At 54.4% G+C, this 15,446-nt stretch overlaps 2 protein-coding genes across 5 annotated transcripts; both read right to left on the bottom strand.

Moving 5' to 3' along the window:
• Nucleotides 1-4,495: 4,495 nt before the first annotated feature.
• On the bottom strand, nt 4,496-10,323 carry ENTREP3 (endosomal transmembrane epsin interactor 3). 3 transcript variants are annotated; one of them, XM_061185924.1, is made up of 12 exons: nt 9,573-10,323; nt 9,319-9,375; nt 9,010-9,120; nt 8,783-8,902; nt 8,511-8,618; nt 7,777-7,952; nt 7,547-7,646; nt 7,142-7,211; nt 6,332-6,877; nt 5,666-5,734; nt 5,306-5,559; nt 4,496-5,215 (listed from the first exon to the last, which is right to left on the bottom strand). In XM_061185924.1, the coding sequence occupies exons 1-12, from the start codon at nt 9,795-9,797 to the stop codon at nt 5,042-5,044; spliced, it is 2,010 nt and encodes a 669-aa protein (XP_061041907.1). In that variant the 5' UTR covers nt 9,798-10,323; the 3' UTR covers nt 4,496-5,041. The 3 variants fall into 3 exon arrangements, with proteins under 3 accessions (XP_061041907.1, XP_061041908.1, XP_061041909.1); XM_061185925.1 differs by having other exon boundaries at nt 7,777-7,949; XM_061185926.1 differs by lacking the exon at nt 9,319-9,375.
• A 600-nt stretch (nt 10,324-10,923) lies between these two features.
• SCAMP3 (secretory carrier membrane protein 3) lies at nt 10,924-15,368 on the bottom strand. 2 transcript variants are annotated; one of them, XM_061185922.1, is made up of 9 exons: nt 15,079-15,368; nt 14,700-14,777; nt 13,921-14,043; nt 13,715-13,835; nt 13,125-13,253; nt 12,520-12,679; nt 12,310-12,411; nt 11,668-11,788; nt 10,924-11,389 (listed from the first exon to the last, which is right to left on the bottom strand). In XM_061185922.1, the coding sequence occupies exons 1-9, from the start codon at nt 15,175-15,177 to the stop codon at nt 11,243-11,245; spliced, it is 1,080 nt and encodes a 359-aa protein (XP_061041905.1). In that variant the 5' UTR covers nt 15,178-15,368; the 3' UTR covers nt 10,924-11,242. The 2 variants fall into 2 exon arrangements, with proteins under 2 accessions (XP_061041905.1, XP_061041906.1); XM_061185923.1 differs by having other exon boundaries at nt 15,112-15,368.
• Nucleotides 15,369-15,446: the final 78 nt, after the last annotated feature.

The raw sequence follows: 15,446 nt of genomic DNA, 5'->3' as shown, positions 1-15,446 counted from the left end.
GCAGGCTTCGCGTCCTCTTTCTGTCTGTTCCTTAGGGTTTTGTCCTAGGCCTTCTCTTCTCATACGTCATGCTCTCTCCACAGAGATAACCCATGGCTTTGACTAACCTAATTGTTTTCTGGTTCCACAATCTCCACTTCCAATCCCAATCCTTCTCCTGGGATGGACTCTGTGATGTGACTCTGCCCTCCAGACCTTTCCTCTGGGTGTCTCACAGACACTTCAGCAGGACCATCATGAGAGCATCATCTCCTCCAGCCAAACCTACTTGTCCTCCTGTGTTTTCTTTCCCCATGAATAGAACCTCTTCCTCACAGAACCTGGGGCTCATCCTTGACTCTGTCCTTTCCCTGTACCCTTCTCCCTGTCAATTCTCTTCTAAACTACTGAAACATCTCTTTCTTGGCCTCCTACACTCTACTTTTCTCCTCCAATCCATTCTCCAAGAACTGGATGGTCTAACTAAAATACAAATTCTGAAGCTACCACTCTCCCTCCTAAAATCCTTCAACGGCTCCACACTGCCTTTTAAGAGGGCTACCGGGACCTGGCATCTTTGTTCCAGTCTCATTTCTCACCTCTCCACTTGGACCATATGCTCCAATCACATTTCGTCTAATAGGCCACATTCCATCTTGCCTCTCTGCTCTATGTTATTTTCTTCTCCTCTCTTGAAAAAAATGAATAACTATTCTTTTTCATCAACTCCTCAGCCTTAATGTCCCTACCATCAGTACCATTTTCCTGACACCCCTGAATGAGCTGGGCACCCCTGCTATGCGCTCCCCAAGACACATATTTGACAAATCATAATTGGGCATCTACTATGTGCCAGGCACTGTTCTAGACCCTGGTGATACAGTAATGAATAAGATTATAAAGTCCCTGGCCCTACGGAGCTTATATTCTAGTGGTGGTGGAAGACAAAAAACAGGTAATTTCAGGTGGCCGTGAGAACTATGAAACAAAATAAAGGGGAAGGGGGACTTCCCTGGCGGTCCAGTGGTTAGGACTTAGCCTTCCAATGAAGGGGGTGCGGGTTCGATCCCTGGTGGGGGAGCTAAGATTCCCACATGTCTTGAGGCCAAAAACCCAAAACATAAAACAGAAGCAACATTGTAACAAATTCAATAAAGACTTTAAAAATGGTCCACATCAAAAAAAAAATCTTAAAAAAAAAAGGGGGTAAGGAAGCTGGACAGAAGGAGTGAGTGCAACAGTGGTAAGAAGTGAGTTTGGAGTAAAAGGTTGGGGGTCAGATTCTGCAGGGCCTTGGTGGCCACAGTGAGGAGTCTGAATTTTGTTCCAAAATGGAAATTCACTGGACAGTTTGGGGCAGGGAAGTGACAACATCAGATTTATATTTTTAAAAGATCACTTTGGCTGCTGTGTAGACTGTAAGGGGCACGACAGAGACCAGCCTCCAATTACAGCCTGCCACAGACTGGCCCCCTTGTTCTACATCCTTTCTGCCTCAGAATCCTCTCAAAGGCTCTTCTTTACTATGCATCACTCTTCACCTCCATTTAGCCTAGGTAATGCCTATTCATCTTTCTTTCAAAACTCAGCTCATATGTCATTTTCTCCAAGAAATTCTCTCCTTTCACACACACTCCTCCTGTGCGTGAGGAGCCCTTACATCTCCTTTGTAGCTCTTATTACATTTGCAGTTAATTGTACAAATGGCTTAATGTCAGTTATAGCACCCAGTGGCCTGCTAACTCCTTTGTCTGCTGATCTGTCCGTGAGAAAGCCCAGTAGGGCGGGGATCAGTCTGTATCCCCAGTACGTAGCACAGCACCCGGTGCTCGTCCCGTGCTCATTGAACATCTGTCGGATGATTGAAGAATGGATAAATTACATAGACCTTCTTCCCACTCCACCCCTCAAAAAAGCAAGTGGGTAGAAGAGGATTTGAAGATTTTCCCCCTCTTCTTCATTAGTAAAATACAACCATCCTTACAATTAATACGATGATAAAAAGGTGAAGTGCAGACCCAGGGAAAGGAGAGTTAAGATCCAAAAAGCGCAAAATCCATTACGCCTACCGTCGGCGAAGCGAAACAGCAGCCCCAAACGGAGGCGAAGGGAAATCCCAGACCAGCCTGCAAAGCGGGGTGGGCGGGGCGGTAGAAGGGGGCTCAGCAGAGCTAGGCTGCACTCCACCACGCGCAGCTGCGAGACGCGCAGGGCCGGCGGGGCGGGGCCGGGGCCTAGCTCAAGAAGGGAGACCCCCGAATCGTCAGGAGGCGGGACGCAGGCCCTTTCCTCACGTCTTATTGGTTGTGCTGGGGACGGACTGTTTTCGCTGACCAGCCGTAGCCCAAATAGGGCGCAAGCGTATCCGGGGGTCTCTTCGGAAAGAGGGCGCGGGAAGCGAGAAGCGCGCATGCGCCTCGTTTTACAGTCGCCAGCACAACCTAAGGGATGGGGAAGATTGAATTCCCTCAGTGAGTCCAGCTTACGGAAGTTGAGGTGGATTCTTGAACTTCCTCCTTTGGGAGCCTCAGGATAGGGAACATTCAGTGCCCAGAAATTGCCCCGTTGGGAATCCCAATCTCCACTCCCTGCTACCTCATTTTGTCGTTCTGGCCGCGCCCTAACTCTCCCTCCCTGAAGCTGGGTTGTTATGATGGTGAATTATTCAAGAAGCCTTGCAGCCAGACGCCATCTATGGGCAGTGCCTCTCTCTACCCCCTTCCTCTCCTGTAGGGCCCCACGGCTATCCCCAAAGTCATAGGGTCTCCAAGCTGTTTACAAGGCCCCACTCTGCCTTTTAATAACTTAATGAGTTTCCTGAGGACCTACTAAGTGTTAGATCCAGTGCAATGAGCAAGCCCCTGCTCTCAGGAGCTTGCGTTCTGTGGGACGACACAGAAAACAAAAACAAGATAATTTTGGATAGTGATAGGTGTTCAAAACAAGGCGGTATGATAGAATGGGGAGTGCGCAACAAAAACGTGAGAATGGAACTAAGACCCGAATTAGGTGAAAGCAACAGATATAGGGCACCGAGTTTCGTGTTGGTGAATAGCTAGCTCGTGCAAAGGCCCTTGTGCAACGCAGTGTGGCTGAAACAGAGTGGACCAGGTTGTACCTGACCATAGTTTCATAAGGAGTTTGGAGATTATTCTAAATACAGTGGAAAGCCAGTACATTTAGGCAGAACTTTAATATGACATGATTTCTTATCACTTTGCTGAGTGGAGAATGGATTGTAGGAAGAATGGAAATAGATCAAGCGGGTGGGAGAGAGGGTGATGACTAGGGCTAGGTAGCTGGTGAGACATGGATGAATTCAGGGTAGGATCAGATGTGTTGGATGAGGGAAAAGAAGAAATGAGGGTGATTCCCAAGCTTATGGAAAGTGCAGCTAGGTGAGTGATGGTGCCACTTATTGAGATGGGAATGTTGGAAGAGGAACAGGTGCTGGGGTGGGAATCAAGAGTTCCACTGTGGCCATGTTGAGTCTGAGAGGCCCATTAAATATCCAAGCAGAGATGTCAAATTGGAGGTTGGAGCTCATGGAGAGGTAAAGGAGAGAGTTATCCACGAACACATAGATGGCCTTTAAAGCCATGGATCTTGATAGGGCCACTTACAGACTGGAGGTAGAAAAAAGAAGAGGGCCAAGGGGAGCGCCCTGGAGCCCTCCAGTGTTAAGCGGTTGGGCAGAGGTGTGAACTCTGACAAATGATACCAAGACAGTAAAGTAGGAGAAAAATTAGGAGAGTATGATGTTTTCAAAGACAAGAAAGGGAAAAATTCAAGAGGAAAGATGCTGATTATCTGGGTTAAATGCTTCTTGGAGGTCAAATGAAATGCAGGCAGAGAATCGGCCAGTGGGTCTAACTTTTTTGCTTACTGAAAAATTTGTCAAGAGCAGTGCCTGGGGGCTTCCCTGGTGGTGCAATGGATAAGAATCTGCCTGCCAACGCAGGGGACACAGGTTCGATCCCTGGTCCAGGAAGATCCCACATGCCGCGGCGCAACTAAGCCCGTGCACCACAATTACTGAGCCTGCGCTCTAGAGCCCGCGAGCCACAACTACTGAAGCCTGCGTGCCTAGAGCCCGTGCTCTGCAACAAGAGAAGCCACCACAATGAGAAGCCCAGGCACCGCAACAAAGAGTAGCCCCCGCTCGCCGCAACTAGAGGAAGCCCACGTGCAGCAACGAAGACCCAACACAGCCAAAAATAAATAAATAAAATTAAAATTAAAATTAAAAAAAAAAAAAAAAAAGAGCAGTGCCTGGGGAGAGGTAGGGGAAGGAGCCTGATGGGAATGGGCGAGGAGAGAATGGATGTTCAAGAGTGGAAGGAAGGAAGAGAAAAAACGTTTGGCTATGAAAAGGGGCAGAGATATTGTGTGGTAGCTGGAAACAGATATCCGCGTCTTGAGAGTTTTCATAACTATGAGAGATGCTAGAACAAATTTCAAAGGTGACAAAGAATGATCCAGAAGAGAAGGGAAAATTGAAATTTATTGAAGCCTTACTTAGTGTGTTAAGAGCTTTACAAACTTTCGTCCTCACAATGTTTTATGGATCAGGCAATTGAGGTTAAATAACTTGCCCAAGATCATGCAGCTAAAGGTGGCAGAGCTGAGAGGCCACCCAGATTTTTCTGACCCTTCATGCCTCACCACCCCATTGCACAGGCATACAGCCCCTTGTGCTTGAACAACCGGGACATGCCTTTGCCCTGGCCACAGGGCCCGTGGTGAATCAGAGAGAGTTACTCTCATGCTGGAGGAACAGGACTTTATTTTCCTCCTCCAACGCTGTAAGCAGGGGCATCTCTCCGCACAGCCTGAACACCCGTGCAGCGCAGGACAGAAGGTCTCCCCAGGCTGGAGGGGCAGAGGCAAGCAGCAGGAGCCCCTAGAGGTAGGAGGGAAAGGGATACTTCTGGGGGTGTTCAGCAGGTTTCTTTTTGTGTCAGCCAGTGCAAGGGGGTGCTGGAGGCTGCTGGTCCCAACCAGCTGGTGCCTGTGGCCCCAGCATTCATCTGGATCTGTTCAGTGTGGGAGGATGCCCAGGTCAGAGCCCAGTCTCCTGGCTGCCCCCATTGAGGCTGAGGCTGTGGGGGCGGGTGCCGCGCTCCAGCCTGCGGCCAGACAGGAGGCGTCTCAGGGAGGAGCCGGAGCTGAGGTCGCCGCAGCTGCGAAGGTGGAGGCTCTCTCGGCCTGGCCGGCCCCATGGGCTCCGGGGCACCTAGACGGGGCCACAGGAAAGAGCATCAGTGTGGCCCCACCTGAAGCACCAGGCTTTCCTGGGTGTCTTCACTGGATCCCTTCACTCTACCTGCTTATGTCCATGGGCTCCATTCCCATTGGGGTCTGGGGCCTTCCTAGACATCTGGAGGAAACGAGTGACCAAGCCCCGGCCTGGCCAGCTGCCCTTCAGGTCCCCCAGGGAGTGGGCAGGTGCAGGGCCCGAGGGCAGGGGGACCTTCTGGAAGGTGGGCACGGGGTGCCGTTTCTCGGCTGAGCGAGCACGTAGCAACTTGGGGGAAGGGCAACGGGCTAGACGGAAGAGGCAGGCTTCAGAGCAGAGCCCTGGAGAGAGAGAGAGAGAGGGAGAGTGGGTGGAATGGGAGGTGCAGAGAAGGCCAGGCAGCACTCCCCTACCCACTGCCCCCTGGGCACCAACCATATGCCTCACCTGTATCTGCAGAGGAAATGGAAGCAGCTTCCTCCTCAAGCACTTTGGTATAAAGGTCCCTGAATTCAGCTGAGAAGGAAGAGAGAGACAGGGACTGAGTGAGAGCGCTCAGTAGATGCGCCCACCAATCTCACGGCCCTCCTGAGAACTCAAGCCCAGCTTCCACACCCCATTCCCAACCAAGGGGGCATCATCTCTGCTCAGGTCCGCCAGCAACTAGATGGTACAATCCACCAAATCAGGGACTAAGGCGCTATTGTGCCCTGCTGCAGCCTCTCCAGTACCTGGCACATAATGGTAATGACAAACACTTTCTGTGCCAGGGCTAAGCACTTGACCTGCATCTCTCCTCAGTAACTCCACAGTACCTATGGTGAGATACTGTTATTATACCTGTTTTACAGGTGAGAAACTGAGGCGTGGAGAGGGTAGGTAACTAGCCCAAGCTGGGAACTGTGAGACTGCGTTCCAAAAACCAAATCCTCTTCTTTTAGCCACTAAGCTATTGATGTATTTCTAGGAGGTGACATAAGAAGTGTCTACTGCAGGAGTGAATTCACCCATTCTTCCTCCCCAGGGGCCTCAACAGTGTCCCAAATCCTGGTGGGTATCATTGGCCCTCTAACTCCCAGTGCCTGCCCTCTCCTGAATCTTGTGGCGGCTCACCGGTGTCGCTGGAGGTGGTGATGCCCGGGTCACTGTGGGACCGTGGCAGCAGCAGCGGTGGTCGGGGAGCCGGCTGAGGAGGCCGGTGCCCCGGTGGGGTGAGGGAACCTGAGCTATCGCTGAAGCGGCGAGCCGGGGCTCGGGGGGGCGGGGCTGCAGCTGGCCGGCTGCCTCCCCGGGGGACCCGCCGCCTCAGCTCGGGGAAGCAGGGTCCCACCCAAGGCGGCCAGCCCTCCAGCCGGTGGCAGCTTCGGGCAGCTGTGGGGGCACCCAGCGGGGGTGGGGCCTCGGGGACAGAGCAGGAATAGGAGCGGGCAGCTCTCGGGGGCCGCCGGGGCAGGGGGCTGTCCTCAAAGGGGCCCCGCAGGCCGCAGTCCAGGCTGAGGCAGTAGCCGGCGCGGCTGCGCTGAATAGAGCGGAAGAGCACGTAGTCAACGGAGCGCACGGAGCCCTGCAGCTCCAGCAGGCACGAGTCCTCCGACGGGCTGGAGCCCCCGGGGAGGTCACCGATGGCTGACAGCACCAGAGACCCGCTGTCCATGGACACTGTGGGTGGTAGGGGCTGCCGGGTAGCACCAGCCTGGCCGGGCCCAGGCGGTTCCTCTTTTCTCAGGCCCAGCCTCTTGCGGGCCATCCTGCCTCCAGTTTTATCTCAGAGGAGACAGCTAAGCCCAGGATTGCAAGAAGCCCCAGCCCTCATTTGTCCCTTAACCACCCACTCGGTCTCGTCTCTCCCCCTCTGCCCCCCACACCCAGCTCTGCTATCCCAGGCATCCCAGACCTTGTCCACCCTCCCCACTTTCTGCTCACCATCTACAATGGAGGCCACTTGCTCACAGATGCAGGAGCCATCATGAAGCTGAGGATCAAACAGAGTGGCCTGCAGAAGACACAAGGGTCAAGGGTCGAGCCCTACACACTGATTAGGCCATCCCATAGGCTGGACAGAGCTCTGGAGACCTAGATTCCAGTCCAGCTTTGTCACTTTGTTCAAGTCACTTATGCGGGCCTCAGTTTCCACATCTGTAAAATGGAAATAATATTTCTTACCCCACCCACCTTGCCAAGCTCTCAGGCAGATCAAAGATGACAGTGAATGTGCCAGTGCTATAAAGATCATGAGAGCTAGTATTATCTTTATCCAGTGACAGCAGCTCACCCAGCTTTTCAGGCTCTATCTCTGACTCCCCAGCCCATACCAAGCCCTGCTCTCACCTGGCTGTCTCCTCGTAGCCCCATGACGGCCTCATAAGAAGGGGGGCAATCAGTAGGATACAAGGGCACCGGGCTGTCCATGGAGCCATTGTAGGTGATGCTGGCAGGATGAGGGAGAGGGTCAAAGCCTGGGAAAGAACTCCTATTCCAAAAAAATCCCTCCCCACCAATCCCCGTCCTCAGCCCCAGTCGCCTTCCTTAGTTTCCCCACAGATTCCACCTGGCCTCACCTCTGTGCATCTGTTTCTGAGCTGCAGGTGTACTCTGGGGGATAGTAGGGCGGCGGGGGCACAGGTGGTACAAATTCCTCCAAGTCCAGCATGGTGTGTAGGAGAGGGGCTGGGGGCGAGGATGTACAGCCCAGAGGCCCCAGAGGGCCTGAGACTGAGCGCTCAGGGGCCAACTGCTGGGGAGCAAGCAAGTCAGCAAACTTGGTTTCTGGGAATACAGCTCCTTGGCTCCCAAACTCCTCTCTCATCTACATTTTCTGGCCCCACCCCCTCCAAGAAGCTCAGTTCTGGCCCCTTTGCCAAAACCAGTTCCTCCTCTAACCCCGCCCCAGCCCCAGCCGAGGACCTTCAGCTCTTGCCCTGCCCATCTAGAAAGTCCTCCTCTACATGGACCTTTCTGCACCCAGAATCACTATCTGTTCTCTGTCCCCACCAGAACATCAACCCATTATCCCCACCCCCATCTAAGACCTTCCTGACTCCGCCCAACTTTTAGTCCCACTCTTCAATGCCCCCAGACTGGCATCACATACTTCTCTTACTCCCTGTCATTTCCCTCCTCACCCTCCTTTGGACCCCCTAAATAACCCTGCAACAGACATGCCTAATAGGTGACCCACAGCCCCTGGTGCTCAAAAGCCAGCACTGTAACCATCACCCCTCGAGCCCAATCCCAGCACACACACCCTGCCCGCATCCTACCTTCTTGGCCTTGACCCCGGCTCCCCACTCACCGTGTGCACAAGGTCCAGGGAGAAGATTTGGATGCAGCAAACAATAGCAGAGAGAGTACAGATTATGGCGGCACAAACCGTGAGCCCACAGACGCTAAAGAGCAAGTTCTGGGGAAGGCAAGAGAGAGAGAGGGATGTGAGAGGAGCCTGGGGTGGAGTAAATCCCACATACTCGGGGCCTGTGAGGACTCCAGGAGGAGGCAGAAGGGTGAGAACCAGGAAGATGGCGGGAGAGGAAGGAATGGCGGAGGTGGGGTGGGGGGGAAGCTCACCTTGAGGGCCCCTCGGGCTTCATCACAGGTGGAGTTAGGGGCAACTTTCAGTTCCTGCCCTGACTCTGGACAGGGCCGCAGTAGAGGAACAGGAGGGCAGCACACACAGACCTTTCCGTCCTGAGTGGGAGTGGAGAGGGTGAGGCAGCCTGAATCAGGACAAGCCCAAGTTGTCCTGCACACCTCCCCCAACCAGCACTCTCAGGCTCTCTTTCCTCAAATCTCACCAAGATGCATTCTTGGAAGTCTCGGGCCAGCTGAGCGTTTTTACAGGAGAGAACAGAGCCAGCCATGCTGAGCATGACACAGAGCACCGAAAGCAAGGAGAAGAAGGAAATCTGGGGGAAACAGGGCACAGACTCAGGGCTGGGACCCCAAGAGTACGCTCTACCGCAGATGGAGCCACCCTCCTTCACAGACATTTGTGCCTGGACAGCATGAATGGGAGAGTCAATTCCCTTTTCGAGGGCATAAATAGGCATCCCCTCAGGTGCTAGGCACCTGCCTCCCCGTGGGCATCAGACCCTGGCACCTACCACTAGAGTGAACGGCCGCTTCCAAGACACAATGCCAACCACCCCGGAAAACGCCAGCTGGGGATAGAGTGGGCACAGGCTCAGCCTGACAGGGGAGGCACCTGAGTGAGCCCCTCACCACAGGGTGCACCCAGCTCTGTAAGGAGGAGGAGGACCAGGAGAGGGAGGAGAGGCCAGGATTTGGACTGGCAGCTGGTGTGGAGGGGTGGGGCCCGAGGAGCCTCCCCCACCCAACAACTGTGCACCCAACTCACCGAGAATCCAGCCCAAGACGGGCAGGATCTCTTGACGCTCTCGGTGGTGGTGACAGATGAGGCCACCATGCTGAAGGTGACCACCAGGATGCCCAGGAGCACCTGAGCCAGCCCCAGCGTGAGCAGAGCCTGCAGCCAGGGTCGGTGGAGGCGGAGGTGGGTAAGGCCCCGGGTGCTGGGCCGGCTAGTCAGCGAGCGGCTGGAATCACTAGACGAGGGCATCATGCCTGCCGCCCGGTTGCCTAAGCCTCGCTCGGCCCCCCCTGACGCTTGGGAGCATCTCAGAGGCGCCCAAGGCCCCGTCCTTCCTCCTCTCCACCCACCTCGCTCTAGACCCCACCCCCTGGCTGGGTCCCCTGGGGCATGGCCCAGGGACTCCAGCTGAGGAGGGGGCCAAGGGAGGGGCGTCACGGAGGGGACCCGGAGTGCTCCCTCCCCACCACGGGCACTGGACGGGCACCGTGCCCGGGACGGCGATGAGGACGCGGGGGCACCGGCTCATCGCATCTCCCTAGAGAAGAAAGGCGCCGAGAAGGGCCGGTCCGGGAGTGAAGAGAGGGCGGCGGTCCGGAACCCAGGGAAGGGTGGGAAGGGTGAAGGCGAGAAGGATGGGAAAGAAGTCTAGAGAAGAGGGGAGAGGCGGCGTGACTCTAGAGGCGCGGTCGGTGTGCCCTCAGTGTCCAGTGGGATCCGAGGCTGCCTGGTGGGGAGAGGCTGCGGCGGCGCCGCCGCCTCCTGGGTCGCCAGCCCCGCTCCCCTGCCCACCACACCCCCGCTCCCCCAGCTCGGCTGCAGCAGGTCCGGGACTGGAGGCGGGGGATGGGGATGGGATGGTGCGGGAGGAGGGGCATGGTGCGAGGGCCAGCGCGGCGCACCCCGGGAGTTGTAGTCCCCGCCAGAGACCCTGCGGGAGGGGGAGAGGGAAGGAGGGAGGGAGGGAGGGAGAGGGAGAAAGGGAGAGGGAGGGAGGGAGCAGGAGGCAGGGTTGCAGGGCGAGCTGGCCGCCGGAGCTAACAACGCTTTCGGCTCCCACTTGAGCCCCACCCAGCCTCTCAGGCCCCTCGGCCTGCTGTGTTCCCAGCAGAAGTAGCGGCTCCTTCCCTGTCATTAATGGAGAGGGGTAGGGAGCTGGGCTCCCTGGCAGCTCCGCGATTCCACCCCAACCGTGGACTTTCCTTCCGCTTCCTGCGCCTGCCATCGGGCTCTGCTGTCCCATCCCCGAGAGCTCTCCATTTACACTAAGGCCAGGTCAGACCTTCCCTCTGGAGTCCACATTCTGCTTCCATTCTAGTCTCCTCCACTTTCTCTTCCACAAGGCCTAGTTCCCATTAAAATTCCGGAAACGGTGTGATTTGTGTTCCAGTTCCACTTTCTTTTTATTTAAATAACCGAAGCAACAGCCTTGGCACAGCAGAAGGAAGCTGGGTTGGGGTGTGTAGAGGTGGCAGCAGTGTGGCCTGATTGGGGGAAGGGGAGTGGGAGGGAAGCAGTGACTGGGTCACACTGGGCTCCCCACACCCTTAAGTCAGGTTCAGCAGTCATGGCTGTGGGACTGGGGGCACTATAGTGAAGACATCAAGTAGTGACGTCTCATCAAGTCCCAGAGACCTCAGGGATGGGGGCTAGGTCACCTCCCCTAAGTGGCAGGGCCAGGGCATCCCAGTTAGGGGTCACGGTGCCCGGAAGGCATTTTCGGCAGCCCCAGCGGCTGCATTGGCAGCTGCGGTTCGCACCACAGGGTTGGAGAAGACACCAGCTGCAAATTCTTGCTGGGCCTTCTGAAAGCTGGCACCTGTGCGGCGATACAAGGAGTGGATCTGCAAGTAGAGGCATAGACTTTACAGCACGTTCTGGCCACTGTTACCCCACTCCAATCTAACGCCATCACCACCACTCACCAGCCTGCAGCTCTAGCTTTTCCCTCGTGGCTCCCTACCAGCCCACACCCACACATACCCCACAACACCCGCCTCCCAGGTCCATTAGCTGAGAACCCATCCGTCAGCCTGGCCCTCCCCAGTTGCTCCTGAATGTTCCACCCATGCCCCTAGGGACACATGATCTCACTCTCCTGGCCCCACCTACAGCCCCTCACCCGCTTTAGCATCACAATTCCCAGCACAGCAATGCCAGTGAAGAACAGGGCAACCAGCAGCATGAGCACAGCTACAGCTGTGTTGTTGGCCTCCAGCACCACCAGAACAGAGATCCAGCCACTGTAAGGAGGGGAAAGTATGTGGAAGTGAAGAGGGGCTGCTCACAGCTGGGTCTCTGTCCCCCCAGCTTCTCTGCTGGTTATGTCTTCCCACCAGGGGCCGTTTTCCTGTCAGTCTGGCAGCTTTCCATGCACCGCAATCCCAAACTACACCTACTCTCTTCACAGTTTAATCCCAGCTTCTGAACGATCAGCTCCCAGCTCTCCAAGCTCTTCCAGACATCCTCACTCCAAACAGACCTTTCTGTTGAGGATTCTTCCTCTTCTCCAACCATGGTTACACATGTCTCCTCCAGGAAGCCTCTTCAGACTGACCACAGCCATCTTTCCCTTAATCTATGTTGAGAGTTGTGTCTGGGCTCTCTATCATGGAGAACATCTTGTCTCTCTGGTTAAATTAGCACCTCCCAAGGATAAAAACCACATTTCCTTTTTCTGAACAACTCCTATGCCAGTACCCAAGGCTGACTTGGTCTACAGGAGTGGGAGGAAGGGGTGAAGGTAGATGGCAGCCTCACAGACCTGAACCCCCAACCTGGGATGCCAATGGCCTGGAGGACAAACAGAACATCCTGGACGAAGAAAATGAAGAAGAAAACGAAGAAATTGAATGAACTGTCACTCCTGCAAAGAGAAAGAAAGGGAAGTGTAGGCAAAGAATTAGGGTTGGAGAAGCAGAATGGGACCCATCCAAGTCCCCTCCCTGCCATCATCCCCACTCCCCCTTCTTACCGGAAAGCCTTATACATGGGGCGGTACCAACAGACGAAGGAGCAGGGGGTGAAAAGGAGGATCCAGAGGATAGAGAGCCCAAAGCCTGAGCCATTGTTGGTCTCCACACAGAAGCTGGCCAGGCAGGCAAGAAAATTCAGGAGAAGAGCCAGAGTGCTGCCTAAGGGTTAGAGGAACAGGATGATGGGTCAATGAAAGCTCCTTTCCCTAGAAGCCCACCCCACAGCCCTCAGCAAATGTGGCAGAGTAAGGAAAGGAAGGCGGCTTCTTCCTTCACAGGATCCTCAGTAGGGGAGACAGAACTAGCAAATCTCAATCATGTGCGATCCCCTTGGCAAAGACGTTTAAAGGATTCAGAATACATTTATGCATAAGGACAAGGGGAAGGGGGAGAGGGCAAGAACATACATTTGCTAGAAGGCTGGAGAATAAGTTCTAAATACTATAAAAGGAGTAATCCAGTAAGATTCCTGGAGAAATGAGCCTTAAACTCAAATGCTGAGGATAGGTGAAGTGTCTAGTTCTGGGTGAGTGGGCTCCAGGAAAAGAAAAATGTACAAGTTACTACCTGTACTTTTCCTTCAAAAAGGCTTCTCACTACTCACACATCCAGAGGTAGTACATGGTGGATACTGTCTTCTGAAATTCTTGGGGGATCTCCATGGAGATATCCTGGAAAAAGCAGGGCTGAACTGGGCAAAAAGAAGGTAGAGGGGGCCAATTGTTCTGTCGAGCTGTAAGGCACAAAAAGAGCAGGAGGATCTCACAAGTGAGACAGAGACCAACGAATCACTCCCCCTTCCTTTCACCTCCGGTCCTCTCTTCTATTTCCAATTTGAGGGCTCAAAGAAACAAGGGCAAGTGGCAAAAGTTATTTTAATACTGAGTGTTTATTAGGACTTGTGTTTATTATGACTTACAACTTCTAAGCACTGTGCCCAGCATTTTGTATAGATGACTTTGTTTAACCCTCACAACAATCCTGTCAAACAGGTACAAACATTATTCTCATTTTACAGGTGAGGAAACTGAGGCACTCAAGATTAAATGACTTGCCTAAGAGCTCACCCTTAATAAGACATAGCACCCAAATTCAAACTCAGCAATCTGGCTCCAGTGCCCATGCTCTGAGGTCCTTTTTTGAGACTTCGAACCTGTCAGATGCCCTCCCCAACCCTATCAAGGATCCACTTACTAGCTGTGCCCCCGAGGGCAGCATGCTGGAGTTCTCGCTCCCTCCGGTCCAACTCCTCTGCCTTCCGGTTGAGCTCCTCCTGCTTCTTTAGCAGCTCAGCTGTGGCTGCTGCAGCTGAAGCCTGACCAGTATGAGCAGAGGGCAATGTGAGTCCTGAACCCAGGGCTGGCCCCTCTCCTCAACCCCTACCCATACACCCCCTTTACCTGGGTGCTGTAGGAGCCATAGTTCTTGGGTTCTGTGGGGCTGAGCTTTCTCGAAGACTGCAAAGGGGGAGCTGAGGGTGGAGCTATCGGAACAGGGGCAGGAGGCTCATAGGTTGGTGGTGGCTGTTGAGTTTGGAAAAAACCTTAGGGATCATCTAGTCGTTCATAACACAGGAATCTAGAGTCTACTTGAATACCTTTAGACCTAGAACTCATTACCTAAGGTGGCAGCCCCTCCCCCAGTTGTTAGAAAGCTAGTTCTTGTGTTTGTATCAGAGAACTCTTTTACAACCTGCAGCAGCCCTCATAACCCCTCACATCGAGTTCCTTAGCCAGGACTCAAAGCACTCATCTACCGTATCAACCTCCTTAAACTTTTAAAAACTCTTACCTTTTTCTATTGCAGTGAGACAAACAGGTCTAGTCTTTTTCATCCCTTGTTTTCTAACTGTATACCTAAACATAGCTTGTTTTCTCCCCAACTCCAACCGGCCCCATCCCTTTTCTTCTTCAAAAAAGGCTCCCCAGACAGGGTCTTCATCAGGCCCTGCCAGACTCCAGGTCCTCCCAAGACTGACATTTAGAGCTCAAACCGATGGATCCTTGGCCTTAGTGTCTTTAGAAGGATTAGGCATCCCATGGCAGACTGGTCTCTCTCAGGGAGCTAAGATCACGGTGTTTCTTCCTTTGCGTGCAAAAAAGTCCCCTATACCCCAACAAAGTGGGCCTGTTAGCATACCCTACCCTTCCTCGCCCGCCCGTGCTCTCCAGAATCTCACCTCCTGGGTCTCAAAAGGGTTGTAGACGTCAAGCGTGGCATACTGTGTGCCGGGTCGGTGCTGGATCACAGCTGGGTCCTGTGGGCAAAGATCTGGGGCTCAGCTGGCACCTGGTGCCTCTGGGGGAACTCACAGGGGCCTCTTCTCAATTGCTGTGGCTCCAAGGACTGCAGCTTGGGGCCCACGCTGTTGTCCCCATTTTTGCCCCCAATCCTTCACGCCACACTGCCAGTACCAGCTCCTTAAGGGGCAGGGCCCGCCCCCCCAGGATGCTCACTGGTCTGGAGTCGTCGTCACTCCCACGTGGCGGCCCTTCCTCGGATCAAATGTCACGAACGGGAATACAAGTTAGCCCGACCCTCTAGACTCGAGAAATTACCTCAGCTGCCCCAAAGAGGCCGGCGCAAGTCACCTGAAAGGGGTTGTCAAGCTCGCCGGGCTCGGCGAAGGGGTTTCCACCGTCTCTGCTTTGAGCCATGTTTGCAACTTCGGCTTGGGCCGCCCCCTGCCCTCCACGCCCCTGCCGCGGCAGTGGCGGCGGCCGTGGCTCTCAGAGCTCCCTCCGCTCCTCTCGGTCCGCCCCGTTTCTCTGTGCACGGATTGGCTTTACACACCGGAAGGGTCACAAGGATCCCCGCAGCAGCAGGAGGGTTGCGCCTGCGTCTCGGTCAAAGGCAAAGAAGGAAGTGCCCCACGTGACACCTCTAACTCAGTCTCGGTAGCCAAGTACCGCCCCTTCCCCACGTG

This window comes from Eubalaena glacialis, chromosome 3 (genome assembly GCF_028564815.1).
Source record: "Eubalaena glacialis isolate mEubGla1 chromosome 3, mEubGla1.1.hap2.+ XY, whole genome shotgun sequence".
Lineage (NCBI taxonomy): Eukaryota > Metazoa > Chordata > Mammalia > Artiodactyla > Balaenidae > Eubalaena > Eubalaena glacialis.
This window is presented reverse-complemented; position numbering and strand designations above follow the sequence as displayed.

What these genes read in the sequence shown, in the direction of transcription:
- SCAMP3 (XM_061185922.1), bottom strand. Translation starts at nt 15,177, where the DNA reads ATGGCTCAAAGCAGAGACGGTGGAAACCCCTTCGCCGAGCCCGGCGAG. An exon ending in ATGGCTCCTACAGCACCCAG is followed by an intron (nt 13,836 to 13,920) that starts GTAAAGGGGGTG and finishes CATACTGGTCAG; the next exon opens with GCTTCAGCTGCAGCAGCCAC. An exon ending in GAATTGTGATGCTAAAGCGG is followed by an intron (nt 11,390 to 11,667) that starts GTGAGGGGCTGT and finishes CTCTACTTGCAG; the next exon opens with ATCCACTCCTTGTATCGCCG.
- ENTREP3 (XM_061185924.1), bottom strand. Translation starts at nt 9,797, where the DNA reads ATGATGCCCTCGTCTAGTGATTCCAGCCGCTCGCTGACTAGCCGGCCC. An exon ending in ACTTCCAAGAATGCATCTTG is followed by an intron (nt 8,903 to 9,009) that starts GTGAGATTTGAG and finishes ACTCCCACTCAG; the next exon opens with GACGGAAAGGTCTGTGTGTG. An exon ending in CACCACCTCCAGCGACACCG is followed by an intron (nt 5,735 to 6,331) that starts GTGAGCCGCCAC and finishes CTTCCTTCTCAG; the next exon opens with CTGAATTCAGGGACCTTTAT.